This window comes from Triturus cristatus, chromosome 1_2, assembly GCF_964204655.1.
Source record: "Triturus cristatus chromosome 1_2, aTriCri1.1, whole genome shotgun sequence".
Lineage (NCBI taxonomy): Eukaryota > Metazoa > Chordata > Amphibia > Caudata > Salamandridae > Triturus > Triturus cristatus.
Genome location: NC_140580.1, coordinates 20832700 through 20850031, shown reverse-complemented (window position 1 = coordinate 20850031; position 17332 = coordinate 20832700). Strand labels below are relative to the sequence as shown.

Genomic DNA, 17332 nt, shown 5'->3' with positions numbered 1-17332 from the left:
CCTGGTTTACCCCATCGAACCTGTGCAAATGTGTGTTCATGCAACTTGACCAGCAGTTGCAATAGTTCAGCCGGTATGGCCATCTCCTGTAAAACTTCCCACAACTTGGACCTTGGCACCGTATCGAATGCAGACCGTAGATCCACAAAGGCTGCAAAAAGCATACCACCCCCAAGATAGACCTCTTTCCAATATAACAGCATGATCAATGGTTCCAACATGAGACCGGAACCCAGCCTGTAGGGGGTGTTAATATATCTTTTTCAGAGATCCAACTCGTAATACGACCCAATAACAGGCGGGCTGTAATTTTTTGAGCCGCATCTATGAGGCTAATCGGCCGGTAGTTGGCCGGGGCAGAGCGATCGCCTTTCTTGTAGATTGGCAATATCTCTGCCCCGAACCAAGAATCCGGAACTGAAGCTCCTCTAGCCAACGCATTAGCTAGTGTAGTCAAATAAGGGACCCATAGATCCTGCTCCTGTTTAAATAGGTCTGCAGGGATGCAGTCTGGACCCGGTGCTTTGCCACTCGGAAGAGATTTCAAAATGACCTCAACCTCACTGGGGGCAAACACTAAAACCTCAGCATCAATATAAAGGCGTGGGCCACCTTCTGGCGCATCCCTGGACTTAAACTGATTTTCAAAATATCTGACCCACTGGTCGGGTTCAACATGATTAGCCAGGGTCATGTCCTGCAGGTTCCTACCCCATTTGAGCAAGTGCCAAAAATGGCATATATTCCTACCATCACAAGCCTCGTATAAATCTCTCCAACGTAATTCATCCCAATTTGACTTTGCTAGTTTGGGCAGCTTTATACGCGGCTCTACAAGACTTAATGAGTACCCGTTGCCTGGATTTGATTGCTGCTATTAGGGCAATACGGGACTCTCTGCAGGCCACGTCAAACCATGAATTATCCTTCTGACATTTAGGCTTATCAATAACAGGGAGACTTTTAATAAAAAAGATTTTCAGCCCCTCAAAAAGTTCTTTGTGGATGCCCGAGATGGTGGTCAAAAGCCCATCCTCAGACTCACAGCTGGTCAATTTACACATAGCTACATTTACCAAGTCCCTAATAGCTTCCCTGACGGGTGCATTAGAGGCAATCTTTAGCCAGCGTACCCTTCTCAGGTCATTAGACAGGATTACTTGAGCATGCACAGAGACATCAATATCCGTACTGGGGCCAGAAAAACTACTATCCAATATGGACAGTGTCAGGGGGTTGTGGTCACTTTCTGGCCTATCAATCACTGCCATATCTACGATGGCCGGCCACAACTCACAATTGACCAAGATGTAGTCAATTCTACTTCCACTTCTACCGTTATTAAAAGTTAACTTCCCAGTCCTGTCCGATATCGTTCTGCCATTAGTGGCCCTCATCCCCGTTTCAAGGCACAGGCCCTTCACATATAGGGCTGCTTGGGTCCATTTCCCAATGGGAGCCAGTTCCAGCTGGGGAATACCCCTTACAGAATCCTCAGCCTCAGACAGTTTACCATCATCCACCCCCAGGGGTTCAAAACAGGTATTAAAGTCACCAGCCACGACCCTGTGGCCCACACTTTGTAAGGTGTGGAGTAGTTGGTCTAATAGATAAACTGACGGAGAGCATTTGCCTCCTGGGAGACCCCTCGCATAGATATTAAATATAAGCAAATTAAGGCCCCTAGTCGAAGTGACCCTGATAGCCAAAATGTCAGGGTTATCAATCGGGAATTCCACGACTGTGATACCCTCACATTGGCGTACCCAGATAGTCAAACCACCCACCGGCCTGCCTCTAGATCCCTTAGAAGCAGGTTTAGAATAATTCACATACCCTAATCGGAATACGGGATCGACCGCCCAGGTCTCCTGAAAACACCAAATATCTGTTTGATCAGCAAAGTCCACCCAATCTGGAACAGCCTGTTTAGATAGCAAGCAAGAGGAGATTGTTAAATTGTGACAAGGGGGAAAAGAGTTATTCACCACCTGGGCGGACACAATAGGTTGGGTGACAGGAGATACACTAGGAAAGTTTACGGGTACAGATTGTAGGATTGGGAGATTTTCCTCAGCTTGGACCAGCTGGATTATTTGATCAGGTATCTCCCGACAAGGGGGCAGTAAACTCCCACTTTCCCTAGACCAGGGGGGGTCATAACCATCCCTCAGTCAGTCATTTTCCTCTAGAGTGGATAGGGCGGAGAAACGATTTTCTTGCGCAAAGGACTGAAAGCCCTGCACTGGGGCACCAGACAAAACACGTTGCTGCGTTGGGGGCAAGACCCTTCCAGGCCTATAGAAGTAACCAAGGGGTAAAATCATAATCCCATCTTGAAATGGGGCCTGGTGGGAGGCCATTTCCAGTAAGTGGTCTACCAATCTAGGGGGACCTGAAACTCAACACCACACAGTCCCCTACCAAGGTCTTCTGGGAGTGGCCAACCCAGGATACCCGCCTAACCATTTTGAATTCTTCAAATAGAGATTTACTATCCCCAAATTTATTTCCAAGAAAGTACAGAGCTTTATTTTTGAGGTTAGACCAATGCTCTCTGGACCTATCTGGTATAGAAGGGACTCTAGCTAGAATAACAGTATACGGTGTTGCTTCTGGGGGGAGATGCAAACTTATGGGTGCATCAGAACCCTCTGAATTTGGGGCAACCGGTCTTGACATGTTCCCCGTGATCTGTTGATTAGGTAACTATCTTCTAGCAATGTTAAGTGTGGACAAAGGCCGGATAATATGAGCACTGGGCAATGGGGGGACCTGTGGATTTCTTGCTTGAGATCGTCCATCTAAAAGACTAGTAGAGACCCCCTCACCAACATGACTAACCCCCTCCTTATTGTACGACACAGGTAATGAAGCAGCCGTCAACTGTGCACTTCCCAAAAAGGCTTCAATACGATTGAGCCTTTCTACCACCGAGTCTAGCTTATTTAAAACTGGTTGAATAAGAGACACTAGTTGTTCCCTAAATAGAGAACACAGGGGCTCGAAACTCTGCTGGGCCATAGGTTGCGGAGGATTGTAACTTTCGGGGGCAACAGGTTGCACATGAGTTTGGGCCACCACAGTTCCAAGGGCAACCCTCGGGGCACTTGACTTGTTAGGACCCCGGCCTTTTCTTTTCTTGCAAGGAGGTTCACTAACTTTATTCCCCGCTACCCGTTGATTAGCCCGAGTGGTTACCATAACAGGGCTAGGAGGGGAGCTTACAATTAAAGAGGGAACAGAGAGCCCGGACCTGGGTGACACACTTACTAGACCCTGCGGGGAACAATTACCTGATCGACTAGTTGAAGGGTTATCATGTAATACTCGGGGCACAACACAAGGCAATACTGAAACAGGATCCAAAGATAGCCTACGTTCCACAGCTAAAATGTTATCATTAATAAAAGATTCGGCCCTTGTTAAATAATCGTCCAGGGTCCCTGCCAACCTGCCCTTTCTCTTACTCATAATGCTAAATAATGATACACCACACAACCCAAAACTAGAGCAGTATAAGCACAAACAAAATGTATTCCCCTAGTAATGCAAGTTGAATCAATAAAAACCTGGAAGGGCTGTATCAATCAGCAAAGTCAGTGGGCGAAAGAGAATGGGCCCAGCCCAGCCTCAACCGGCGGGCGCCGCCCGCGCTGCGGTGGATTGGCGTGTCTTTTATGGTCCCACGGGCGCCGCCTGATGACTGCTAAGGCAGGCGCCCAGAGAGGCCACTGGAATGCTGGTAAATTGAGTCCTCTTCGGCCGTTCCCCTCACGGCGGTCAGGCGGTCACGGGCAGAGTCCCAGGTTCACACCCCTGCGGCCGTTCCCCTCACGGCGGATAGCTGGGTGAATAGAGCGGAAACTGAAGGTTTGCAAAAGCGCGTCCCGCGCTGCGGTGGATTGGCGTGTCTTTTATGGTCCCACGGGCGCCGCCTGATGACTGCTAAGGCAGGTGCCCAGAGAGGCCACTGGAATGCTGATAAATTGAGTCCTCTTCGGCCGTTCCCCTCACGGCGGTCAGGCGGTCACGGGCAGAGTCCCAGGTTAACACCCCTGCGGCCGTTCCCCTCACGGCGGATAGCTGGGTGAATAGAGCGGAATCTGAAGGTTTGCAAAAGCACGTCCCACGCTGCGGTGGATTGGCGTGTCTTTTATGGTCCCACGGGCGCCGCCTGACGACTGCTAAGGCAGGCGCCCAGAGAGGCCACTGGAATGCTGGTAAATTGAGTCCTCTTCGGCCGTTCCCCTCACGGCGGTCAGGCGGTCACAGGCAGAGTCCCAGGTTCACACCCCTGCGGCCGTTCCCCTCACGGCGGATAGCTGGGTGAATGGAGCGGAATCTCCCGGGGTCCCAACGGACAGCCTCAGGGCTGAGTCAGCACATCCAGCTCTTACTAATCCATCCAGCACTGTAACGGCTCATGCCTCGCACCACTTCTCTCACTGCCTCATGGGGGACCCCTCTGGTAACAGACATTGTCCATTTAGCCAAAAACTGACTCGGCAAATCCTACGCTGCTCCACTCTGAGGCCTCCACGATGCCGCCCGCAGCTCGCGTCCCTTGTGTATCTCACGGCATTCAGACCGGCCGGCAAATCCCGACCCGGAAGCTGATGGAAGGAAGAAGGGGGAGGAGCGGCGTGCCTCAGCAGCAGGACATACAGAGAATCAAAGATGCAGGACTGAAGCTGCACAGAGAAAAATGCGAGTTTCTCAAAACAAAAATACAATTCTTAAGTTACACCTTCTCGGCTGAGGGGTAAACCCCGGACCCTGACAAGGTCAGAGACATCAAGGATGCACCGGCCCCAGCCAACGTCATGGAGGTCCGCAGCTTCTTGGGCATAGTGAATTACTGAGGACGTTTGATCAGAGACCCTACAACCATCAGTCAGCCCATGCGCGATCTCACCAAGGACTCGGTCCCTTGGACATGGGGAGAATCACAAGTAAAGGCATTCCAAGACATTAAAGATGCCCTATCGGCAGCCACAACTTTAGCGTTCTTTGACCCACAGATGCTCACACTGGTTGCAGTTGCCGGTCCAAAGGGACTGGGTGCAGTACTTATGCAGCGCCGCACGGCGGAAGAAGATTGGGCCCCGGTGGCCTTCGCCAGCCACTCCCTCACTGTCACCGAGCAGCGGAACTCTCGAATTGATAAGGAGGCCATTGCGATCCACTGGGGACGTCGCCACTTCCATCATATGTCTACGGCAAACCGTTTGTGGTAGCCACCGACCACAAACCCCTCCTGCCCCTATTCTCCGGCACGTCATCGAAACCGCCGCCGAGGATAGAAAAGTGGATGCTGCAGCTGCAGAACTACAACTGCCGAATTGAATATCAACCTGGGAGCCGTAATACTGCGGATTACCTGTCACGCCATCCGAGAAGTGCAACAGCTCGAGAGGAAGAGAATGCTGCGGGCACGGAGGAATATGTCTGATGCGTCATGGAGAGATCCTGTCCCTTTCCTCTCTCTATGACCGATCTACAGCGTGAAACTGACAAGGATGAGTGCCTGCAAAGAGTCAAACAGGTGGTGAAACATGGCAACTGGCATAAAGCCAGAGAAGAATGGAAGATACTCACAGAGGACGCCCGCAGAATACTGGAGAGTTTATATCTCGTACGAGAAGAACTGGCAGAGGACAATACTGGCTGTCTCATGAGGGGACACCGGCTGGTAATTCCTTCCTCTTTAACTGACAGTTATTCAGTTGGCACATAGTGGACATCAAGGAATGGTCAAGACCAAGTCGCGACTGAGAACCAAGGTGTGGTTCCCCTTAATGAATGAGCTTGTAGAGGCTGCTGTCCGGGAGTGCCAATGGTGTCAAGCAACTGAGGGAAGCCCCAAACCTGCTCCTGTGATAACAGAACCCAGGCCCTCTCGTCCTTGGCTAAACGTTAGTCTGGATTTCGGAAGTCTACCGGATGGGAGACACACATTCGTGGCTATTGACTACTACTCCAAGTATCCAGAGATTGAGATTGTTAACACTTTAAGTGCCGCTGAGATAATCCCGAAGTTGGAAAAGGTAATAGCCACACATGGCATTTTGGAAGAACTCAAGACTGACAATGGGCCACCATTTCAAAGCCAGGAGATCGCAACATACTTAGCCACGCTGGGTATCAGACATCGGAGGATCACCCCTCGCTGGCCGCAAGCCAACGGGGAGGTAGAGAGATTTATGCAAACCTTAAACAAGGTCATCCGTATAGCACATGAACGCCACCAGCCCCTGGAACTATCCCCCTTTACATTCCTGAGAAATTACCGCCAGACTCCTCACACCACCACTGGTCTGGCTCCCGGACATCTGTCAATGAGCCGAGTGGTCACGGACTCAATCCCTCATCATCCCCAATGGTGTCCGGAAAGCCCTGATTGATGCGCAAAGGTGCCGGATGCATAAGCAGGCCAGTCAGCGCCGTGACGCTCGTCAGGTGCATCTACAGCAGGGAGATAAAGTGTTGCTCAAGAACCGTTCAAAGTAGAGCAAATTCCATCTAACATATGAAAGGCGCCCTTGCACTGTCATTAAGGTATGAGGCAAACGAATAATGGCTCGGAGGGGCCGAGAAATCGTGACACGGAACATGTCCCACTTCAAGAAGTGTCATCTTGCAGAGACCCCTGCGTCGAACCAGGGAGTGGAGAGCCGAACACCGGCCTCGATCCACCATCCAGTCCTCCCTGGAACAGTGGAGGACACGGAGGAAACGTCGTCCCAACCGCCTGTGATGGACACTTTATCATCAGTGGACAATGACCCGGGGGTAGCAGGGCATGATGGAATGCCCGAGAGTTTAGTTATCCTTGACCCCACCATCGAGCGAGGATGCTGGAATCTAGTCCTGTGGGCGGGGAAGTTCCCAGTATTGGCTCCGACGCAATCCTGAGCCAACCAAGAAGCTGAGAGAATATTAATATAATTATAAGACTGTTCTTTTATTTTTGATTCTGGTTGTTGAGCATATCTGGCATGCGGAATGAAAGGTTGTAACATAGATTCCTGGACTGCCGTGAGATTAACTTTTGTTTTTGGGAGGGATGTTATGTCGCTGCGGTGACGGAACCGCGGCGACTGTGTTGGCGACCCCATTAGCCTGTTCCCATGGGGGGGGGGAGGGGGAGTTCCCTGGTGCATCCCTACTGTGACTGGACCGTATGGTATGGTCCCAGTCACGTGGAGGGTAGTTAATAAAAACGCTTACCGCGACACTGACGTCACTGGACGCGTGTACGCGGTAGCCATTATACACTCAGCCCCTCGCTCCGTGTATTTATTGATAAGGCCATACTACATACCCAGAGTGACAGTCCTTGTAGTGCCCAGAGGTCGCGGCACTACATTACACGCTGTACATCCTATCAGGGGGAGCCTGAGAATAATTGGGGAAGGGGAACAAAATATTTTTTGCTATGAGGGTGCCCCCAAGGGAATGCCGACTTTACTTCCCTCTGCAATCAGAACAGGGTGAGCATAAGTACAGTTTATGTTTTTGTACTTGCTATTTCTGAAACAGCGTGCAGTACGTCTTGTGTGTAATTTAAGTAAAGTACTTACTCTTCCTAAATACTTAGCACTGATTGTACATTCCGAAATTAACATGTATATGCTTATTTGTTGAGTTCTGAATCTGTGCTCCCTCCCATCTCCATGTAAGCCTTCGACCGCTCAAATTTGCTACTGTTGGGGTCAAGTACTAAAGGGATGGTGCTCATTTTGGGTCCATTATTAAGATTTCGCCGAGTGCAAAATTGTTATGTATTGGTGTAATTCCGTGATCCTAACTCCTCACTGTTGTATCACAGCATTGGTTACGGGATTGACTTAATAGGCAACTTCGTAATATTACATCTTTCAAAAGGTCTTTGCAGTCTAAAGAATTTACTAAATCAGCTCACGCATAACATTAGGTACAAAGAATTGTTGTTGTCACGTTCTAAGGGCGGCTAGTACTGCTGCTGACCTCTCTGGTTGTGTCGAGGCCTGTTTGGACGAAATAGAAGGGTTCCTTGAGTGCCTGCCGGAGGGAACACATCTGGAGGGCTAGAGTTATTTGAAAAATACTGTACTGACGGCAAGCCAGTCATTGACGTCAACTCAGCCGCTGATTCAGGTTACAACAGGAATAGCACTTTGTGCCACGCATGTCTATTCTTTCCTGCTGCGAGCCTGAAGTGCTGCCTAAACTTTGAGTGCTCGAGTGACAGAAACTCCTTTGCCAGGAACTGTAACTGAAACTACAAAAATGAAAAAAATGCTGGGGGCTACATAGAAAAATCACCGGTTGTCATTCGTGTGGTGTGTGCACTTTGCATTTAAAAACAACACCCTTTGCACTTGAAAAGGTTTTCAAGGAACGCCAAAAACATGCGCTCTTAAATTAGGTTTAACTATAAAAAGTTATTGCTGTGTTTACACGCATTTCAGCTTGTATAAATATTGTTTTTAAAAAAATCGATGTATTGCCTCGTACGCTTAATAAGTAAGTGTGTTTAAGAACTCTTTACTTCCACCTGAACACGCGTGAGATTTTTTTCTTTTCTCTTTTTGCAGCGTGCTGTCCCAGTGCACTCATGCGGTTGCAGCTCTTCTGTACCCTTTTAAATGGGAGCATACATTCATACCAGTTCTCCCAAAGAATTTAATAGATACTGTCTGTTGTCCAACACCATTTATGATTGGTGTTCAAACACAGTGGAAAGATCTGGTTTTGAGCATGCCTATGGAAGAGGTATGAATATTATTTGTTATATTTATTAAGTGCATGCATGTATTTTTCTTCAGAAATGTTGCCCCAGAACTGTGTTGAATTGCTTCATCTTTTCACGGCCTCGTGCTTTGTAATTTACAGCTCATCCCATTCTAGCTATGTAGCCGTTAACCTGTGACGTCTGTAATGGCTCATGTAATAAAACATAGTTAGAAGGCTTTTTTATAGTTTTGATCTTCTGTTACTTAATTGAACACGAAATTACATTTGTGTACATTATGTGGCGAGGTGAAGAAAGTTTGAGACTACCCATTTAGAGAAGGTGCAGCTCCATTTTTTCATGATGACATTCTTACATTCATTATTACAATACCCTACGCTTGCCTCTGCACCATTACCTTACTCCAGCACGGTTACTCTTGCATCCTGTAGTCCTAATCTTTCAGCGTCATGGCACCTGCCATGTAGTGTCTGACCTTCTTCTCAAATCGATGAATACAAAGTCTTGTGGTGACTGGTGCCAAACACTCATTGTCCAATATATGTAACCATGCTCTTCTTCCTCTTCAATGCACACTTTTGCTAATTTCACTTTTCTACCAATTGGTTTGCCGACTGTGGCCTGTAAAGCACCTTTTCTCGCTTTCTGTGTTTCGTGTACCTCAGTTTGTTTCACTATTTTCTCCTATTTTCGGCTTGGACAGCCTACTTACCATTGCGCAACGTTTAAACCATGTGCTAGGTGTCAAAATAAATGTGCTTTCCCTCTACATGCCTTGATTGGGCTTTGACCATCTGATGCAAGTCTGCGAGCAACCATCCGGCCAAGAACTCTGAACTGCCTGAGGCGTTTGCAGCCAAAGGAAGACACCTTACAATAGAGGACTTTCAAATAATGTTTGAAAAGAAGAGTAAAGAGGTAAATATGAGGTCTTAGATACCAGGGAGAGCAGCAAGCACCTCTTTAATCAGTAAATAATAGAGATGCCAGAGCCAAGAACATTCCAATATGGTTACCTTCACTATGCAAAGACAACATATGCTTGTAACCCATGGGAAGGTGAAAGCTCTGAGTCACACAACTACGTGTAATGTGTTCATATGTGTTTATTTTGTTTATAGTTGTTGGTTGTTTATTTGTCCCAGAGGTGGGTGATGGGATGTAGCACACTCTGGCATGGCCGACATTTGCTTGTTTGGCTGAGTGGGAACTACAGTTTCAGAAGTTGCCGAGGACACAAAAGCAGAGTGATGCGTTTGTTATTATTGGGTGCAGATTCTGTTTGTAATGGGTGCTCTTTGGCAGAGATAAAATTTAAAGGCTCTAATTGTCTCACCGTTATAAAAGGATGAGATTATGCAAAACAAGGCAAAAAATGTTATGGTGAGTTGTTGATGAAAACATTAGCATAAAAAAACCACACAAAAAACATTAGCATTACAATTTCTGGAGTGCGCACAAGGAAGCAGAGGTCTCACTTTTGCAAACAGGTACTATGGTAAAGCCTTGTAGGGTGTGCAAAACGTTGGTGTTTATCAAAGGGCAGTGCTTTTGTAAAATAAAGAAAAGGCCAGGCTGGTGCTGTTCTTGGTAATGTGTTCTTTCAATTTAGTAATGATGAGGGAAGAGCAGGCACAGATCATCCAGTTTTAGGTAAAGCTCAAAAAGTACACATGAGGATGGGACAGTGTCAGAAGGTGTCTGAGCCCACATAACTAACTCCAATATGTGGTGTTTCCATCAGCTCTCTTAGTGAAAAAGAGTACATCTCCCATTCTCTACTTAGTATCTCACTGCATGGCTTTACCTTTTTTGTGCAGTTTCTGATTACATAACACATGACAAAAAATTATAACATTAACCATATATATAGATATATATAGATTCTATAAGGGACCCAAACACACTCAGTTTACTCCAGTATTGGAACTTTCATAGTTTCATATGCTTAAATTATTCTCCGTCATCAAGAAGGGAGTCCCTGGTATATCGAAAAAGCAATGCAAAGCTAACACAAACCATAAAATAGGCCTAGGTCCATTTTAGTTTTGTAACATTATCTCAGTTGTTTTGTAAAGGAAACCAAACATAGGCTTCAGCCAATCAGAAGACCCTACCGTCTAGGAAACTCCTGAGAGCACCTCAGACCTTCAGATTTTCTACCGCACGTCGTGCTAGGGAGTCTCCACTGAGCTCTGCTCCGTTTTTTCCTTCAATTCTAGTACTTCGGGGTTTTTTAGAAACAGTTTGTTGTTCTTCTTTAACCAATTTAGTACTGATTGTACCATCTTATTCAGTCTACAATTCCTTTCTTTGCATTTGATGATGTCTGACAAGGAGAAGAAGTATCTCTTCAGAGCCTGTGCCACCTTCTCCTAGAAAAGACTTCATACTGATGACTCTCACAACGACTGTATCTATTGCCTGTATCCCAACCACAAGGCAAAAGATATGTCATACCTTTTTTACCAAGACATTTAAAGTTTGTGAGGGGCGCCTACTTATTTGGCTTCAAAAGTTGAAAGCCAGGAAGGAACTACTTTCAATTTGACGACAGATCTTTCCTTTGATGGAGAGGCCCTCTTCGGGAAACATATTGATGAGGCACTTCAATACATAAAGAAAGACACTGACACTGCCAGGTCGTTGGGGACGCTTCAGTACCGCAAGTCACCCCTTCGAGGAGCGCTAGGAAGAGGTCTTCCATCGTATAGAGGTGGATACCAACAATATTGGTCTCCCTCTTATACCTCCTCTTCTCAACCATATCGGCCTAAGTACACCCTGCGTCAGCAACAATCTGCAGCCTATCCATATCTGCAGAAGATGAAGAGCGAGGTGACAGGGGAAGGATTCCTCGCATCGCAATAACAATTTTCAGGCTCCTGCCATCCCTTCCCCCCTTTCTTCTCAGCCCCCCCTGGGGGGGCAATCTCTATGCTACTCCAACATTGGTGGAAAATAACAGCAGACTAGTGAGTTCTTAACCTAATTGAGTTTGGCCATACTCTGGAATTTCTTCAAATTCCACCATGCACTCCGCCATTTGCAAGTGGTGAAACATCTGCATCTCCTGTGAATGGAGGTCCTTTTGATGCTACAGAAAGGAGCAATAGAGCCAGGTACTGCGTCCCAAAGGGGGAAAGGGTTCTACCCCAGTTTCTTTTTGGTATGGAAAAATTTCAGGCAATGGCTACATATTCTGGACATGAGAACTCTCAACATCTACCTCAAAAAACAGTCCTTCTGCATGGTCACATTGCAGGTCATTTTATTACTTTGAAACCCAAGAGATTGCATGGACACTCTCGACCTTCAGGACGCATACTTCCCCATCCATCCCTCCTACAGGAAGTATCTACAATTTGCTATAGCCAGGAGCCACTATAAATTCAATGTCCTGCCATTCGGCCTGAAGTTGGCGCCAAGAATATTCACCAAATGTTTGGCTCAGGTGGCAGCCTTTCAGAGATGTTTCCCTACTTGGATGACTGGCTGATCAAAGCGCCATCAATACCAGAAGACCAGTCGTCCACCGCAGCTTGCACAAGGCAGTTCGCCAGTTTAGGCCTTACTCTAAACAAAAAGAAGTCAGTCTTACACCCTTCCACGAACATCACCATTTTGGGGGCAATTCTGGACAGAACTCTCAACAAAGCCTTTCCATCTCTCGAAAGGCAGACAAAATTGATATCCCTGTCTCAGCTAATCCTGAGAAAAAAGCCAATTCAGTTTACCGTTACAAGTCTCTCCTGGAATTGTTTTTATCTTGCATCCCTCTTATTCCCTTTTGTCGTCTAAGAATGCATCCTCTTCAAGAAGAGCTAGACTTGCAATGGCGTCAAGTGAAATGGACTTTCAAGAATGTGATTACAATAACACCAGCAATGGTCCAGGCCATCTCTTGGTGGACCCAGCAAAAACATATTTCAATCGATCTCTTTTTTCGCCACACCCTCTCCGCTCATAACCTCTGATGCTTCCCTAGACAAATGGGGAGCCTTTCTGCAGGATCTCCAGGTCAGTGTCCATTGGCAGCAGCAACAGCGGCATCTTCACATCAGCATACTGGAGCTCAGAGCCGTGCGTTTAGCCATTCAAGCATTCCTGCCAAAAATATAGAACTCTGCGGTTTTAATCTGAACAGACAACACAACCGCAATGCATTATGTCAACCATCAAGGGACACCAGATCTCAACTCCTTTCTCAGGAGGCACAGTGCATCTGGGAATGGGCTTTCCAAAACGGAGTCTCTTTAAGAGTGGAACACCTTCCGGGAGATCAGAACACAATAGCAGACACGCTAAGCAGGCTCAAGTCCTCATGCCACAAACGGGAATTGCATCAGAGGACACTCAACAACATCTTTCTCCAGTAGGGCAAGCCAACCATAGATCTCTTTGCCACTTCAAAGAACAAGAAATACCAGTACTTTGCAGATGGCATCACCATCCGGGATCTTGGCGAAATACGTTTTTGATGGCATGGTCAGGCACCTTTGCCTACACTTTTCCACTCATTCCCCTTCTGCCAAGGTTACTGATGAAGATGAAGGCAGAACCCTGAGGATCATCCCCATAGCCCCATCTTAGCCGCGTCCGCATTAGTACACAGAACTTCTCCTGCTTTCAGAGACACAGGCCATTCTCTTGGATCCCATTCTGTCGCTGTTGACAATGTCCCAGAGACAAATGCTACATCCGGATCCTAAATCACATTGATTAGTGGAATGGCTCATGAACACCGGCAGTTTGACCATCTAAACAGCCCATCTGATGGGCCCAGAGCACTAACAAAACATATAGAATGAAGTTTCTTTTCTTCGCCGCATGACTTCCTTCCTCATATCTTTCTTTTGGCTAAGTCGGGACTGGCTCAAGCCTCCATTAAGGTCTATTTTGCTGCAATATCTCGTTTTAGAGAGACCTCTTTAGGACCTTCTTTATGGTCAGCGAGTATCATTAAACAATTCATGAAAGGGCTATTTAGGATCTTTCCACCAGTCAGACCTTCTACACCTCTCTGGCATCTTAATATAATCCTGTCACAACTCATGAGGCACGCTTTTAAACCTATGCTTAAAGCTGATGTCAAGTTTGTATCATGGAAAGTGACTCTGCTTCTAGCATTGACATCTGCTAGAAGAATCAGTGAGCTTCAGGGTCTTTCTATTCAGGAACGTGTTTTTAAGTTTTGAGTATTTGCTCCTCTTTACGTATTGTAAATATAGTGAAACCAATATTTCTTTAGTTCAATATTTTCTGAGGAAGACAGTTGTCCAATGTTGATTTTGAATAAAGTCTTTAATAATTTCATAAAATATGGGACACGTGTTTCGCTCTAGTCAGTACGACCTGGGCTTTCTCAAGGCTTTCTTAGTCTCAATTGAAAATCTTGTGCATTACAGCATAGAATTCTTCAAAGCATTTAAAAACAAGTATATGTTGTTTTTTAGTCGGAAGAGAAATCCCATGTTGAATCCCTCACAAAGTCATTTTCGAGAAATATTTTATGAAATGAATAAAGACTTTATTCAAAATCAACATTGGACAACTGTCTTCCTCAGAAAATATTGAACTAAAGAAATATTGGTTTCACTATATTTACAATACGTAAAGAGGAGCAAATACTCAAAACTTAAAAACACGTTGTTGAATATGAGGCTGGAGTGGTCCAGGGCCTCGAGTATAAACTCCCCATAAGAAGATTCAATTGAATAAAGGCAATATAATATCCAGCCGTAGGATTCTTTGACCTCGCTTCATTTCTTCTTCTTTCTATCCAGGAACCATTTCTCCAATTCAGGGATGACAAAGTGGTCCTGCGTTCTAACCCTTAATTTATTCCCAAAGTTCCTTCGGACTTTCACTTGAACGAACCTCTTGTCCTCAAAACCTTCTTTCCCAAACTTACAATACCAGCGGTAATAGCTCTTCATTCACTGGGTACACGGCGTTGTCTTAAATTCTATCATCAAAGAACTGAAGCCTTCCAGAAATCACCTGTTGGACTTGGCCCTTTTGGCAGGTTCACCCCGAAACCTTTTGCATTCTCCTAGCCTTTTTCTGTAACCTGGTGTTGGTGATTTTAGGCCTCTGAGCACTTTAGCACTGTGGTCCAGTGTAAAGTGCGTGCGCTCTCTGTGTATGTGTGGTGAGAGTGACCTGGCCTCCCATAGGAATGGATTGGGGATGAGTGTGTCCATGGTAATTCCTGGTATGAGATGAGTGCAGGGTCGAGTTTAGTATGTATGAACTCGTAGAGAATAAATGCTGCGCAATGGTGTGCACAGCTTTATGGTGACTGGTGGAGAAATGCCACTTTTAGAAGTTGCCATTTCTGTGTACTGTGTGCCTGCCTGCCTGATGTGAATGGCATGTCTGGCTTGTGATTGACAGGAGCTGAGAGGTGTGGGTGGCTCCAGGAGACAGGGAGAGTCAGCCCAGTGGTGAATAGAGAGATCTGCATGCAGATGGGAGGGAGGAGTTGCACCTGAGACCTGAATAGGGCTGTGCCTTCCCTCCAAAATCCCGGCTCCGCCCCCTGTGGGGCATCTGATCCCTGAGCCCCCACCTGACAAAGGAGAGAGGAGCTGAGCAAAACAAAGTGCTCCAAAGCTCCCCTAAACCAGTTCTAACTGGTATCCCCATGGCCTGTGCCGTGACACAAAGGGATTTTGTGATATAAAAATAGGGGCTGTGACCCCATGAAAATGTTCTGTACTTTGGTGCTGATCCTGCAGGGCGTGCTGCTGCTGGGGGCCCGGGGGGCTGCCAGGAGGGCTTTCCTCCCTGGGCCCTGCATGACCATTCATTTTTCTAGGACCTGTTCTCCCCTGGAGGAGGACTGCTGCTGCATAGTTTTGCGCCCTGTGAGCGCAATGCTTCAATTTGATTTCACCCAGGAGAAAAGGAGCATGGGGGCTCCGCAGCGCGGCGCTGCAAACTTTCCCGAGGGAATCCCGGCGTAGGGATTCCCCCTGCTGGAGGGGAGAGAGGCGGGAGCCCACCACACTTGATGATTCTTTAACATAGTGGGTGCCCACCCCACATGGCCGCTTATTTGGATATTTTAACAGCAGGAGCCCACCCTGCTTTATATTTTATATTACGAGGGAGCCTACCACTCACTGCCGCCGAGATCGAAAATCACCGCCGCTGCCCGAGCCGTGGTTAACGTCCTCTCCGGGCCGCTCTCAGCGTGACCCGGAAGTCAGGCAACATTGCCTGGGATGTGGGCGGGGCCGGGTGAGGAAGTCCTGCCCGCCGGAAGAAGCTGGCCGGAGCCTCGCAGGCTCCACGTTGAAGTCCCGGGTCCCAGGAGGGGTCCCAGGTGAAGGGAGGCTGCGCAGCCGAGGCCGCCGATGGCAGCACGAGCTCCTGTAGGAAGAGGAGAGCCCAGCCTGATGCTGCGCAAAGAGGAGACCTCGCCCCCCAGTCGAGAGAGAGTCCGGTGAGTGGGATGGCTGAGGGGAGGTTAGATCGAGGCACCGGTGCCTATCTTCTGAGCGGCCCCACCTGACAGCGGGCTGCTCCAACGCTGGGTGTTGTGTTTTAAAGTCCTGTGTGCTCCAACGTGGGGTATAGGTGTTTTAAGAACCTGCGTGGCTCCAACGGGGGCATGATGGTTTTCGAGCCCCATGTGGCTCCAACGATGGGCATAATTATTTTATAAGGGCCCAGAGGGGCCTATGATTTTCCCCTTCCGTTTTGGCCATTTAGACAGCGGACCCTGCCTGCTAGGGGGCAACTACGACTTGGGGGCATTGCGGGGCACATAGTGAGTGCCCGCCCTCCAACGTGGGGCATGATCTTTGCGTAGGGCCCCAGTGGGGGTCCAGAGGCATAGTGGTGCCCGTGGTTTGATGGCTGATCCCAGCTGTCCTGCGAGAGCGCAGGCAGCTGCAACATTTTGTGGCATATTTGTTTGCAGGGCACAGTCTGTGCCAGTGCCCCACATTTGATATTCACAGCTGCGCAGCACTTAGTGCCAGCTGCGACGTTTAGGCAAAGTTCTTTGGGGCATGTGTTGAGAGATAGGAGTGAGATGCACTCCTCTGCCCCAGCGCAATGGCGTACTTTCTGTTCTGCTGCATTGGCAGCATCCTGACATTCTGGACACAGGGCATTTGAGCTTCTTTGAGAAGGCCAGTTGGCCAGGGGGACTATGAGGTTAATAGGGCACCAGGCCCTAATGTGATTTATGTGGTGCTAGGAAATGTGATTCATGTAGTATGTTTTACACACCCTGTTTTGATACATCTAAATGTAGTTTTATGATTATGAGGTTGATTCGCATATTATCGTTTATGCTAGTGGGATTATGTTCCACTGTGTGATTTATGCCCCTAATGTGAGTTATGCTTAGGAGGTGAGGGTCTAATGCGTTTAGACTTATGAGAGAATTGCATAATGTGTTAATGCTGGTGAGGTTGGCGCAGAATGTAATACGCGCCTAATGTGATACTGTGCACAATGTAGTTTGTTACAGGCTGATCCTAAGTACAGTGATTACCAGTGGTTTCTGGTTGTGCGTTTATGATCTGTTTTACTTTTACTAAGTTCACTTTGTGATGGTTCTGACAGTGGTCC

At 47.5% G+C, this 17332-nt stretch overlaps 1 protein-coding gene across 2 annotated transcripts in view; it reads left to right on the top strand.

Moving 5' to 3' along the window:
* Positions 1-17332, top strand: part of DENND2D (DENN domain containing 2D) — a 736340-nt gene that overhangs the window by 462420 nt on the left and 256588 nt on the right. For both annotated transcript variants that reach the window (XM_085600175.1, XM_085600177.1), the window contains exon 8: positions 8583-8760. In XM_085600175.1, coding sequence (XP_085456301.1) covers positions 8583-8760 — 178 coding nt within the window. The remainder of the gene's footprint in view (positions 1-8582; positions 8761-17332) is intronic.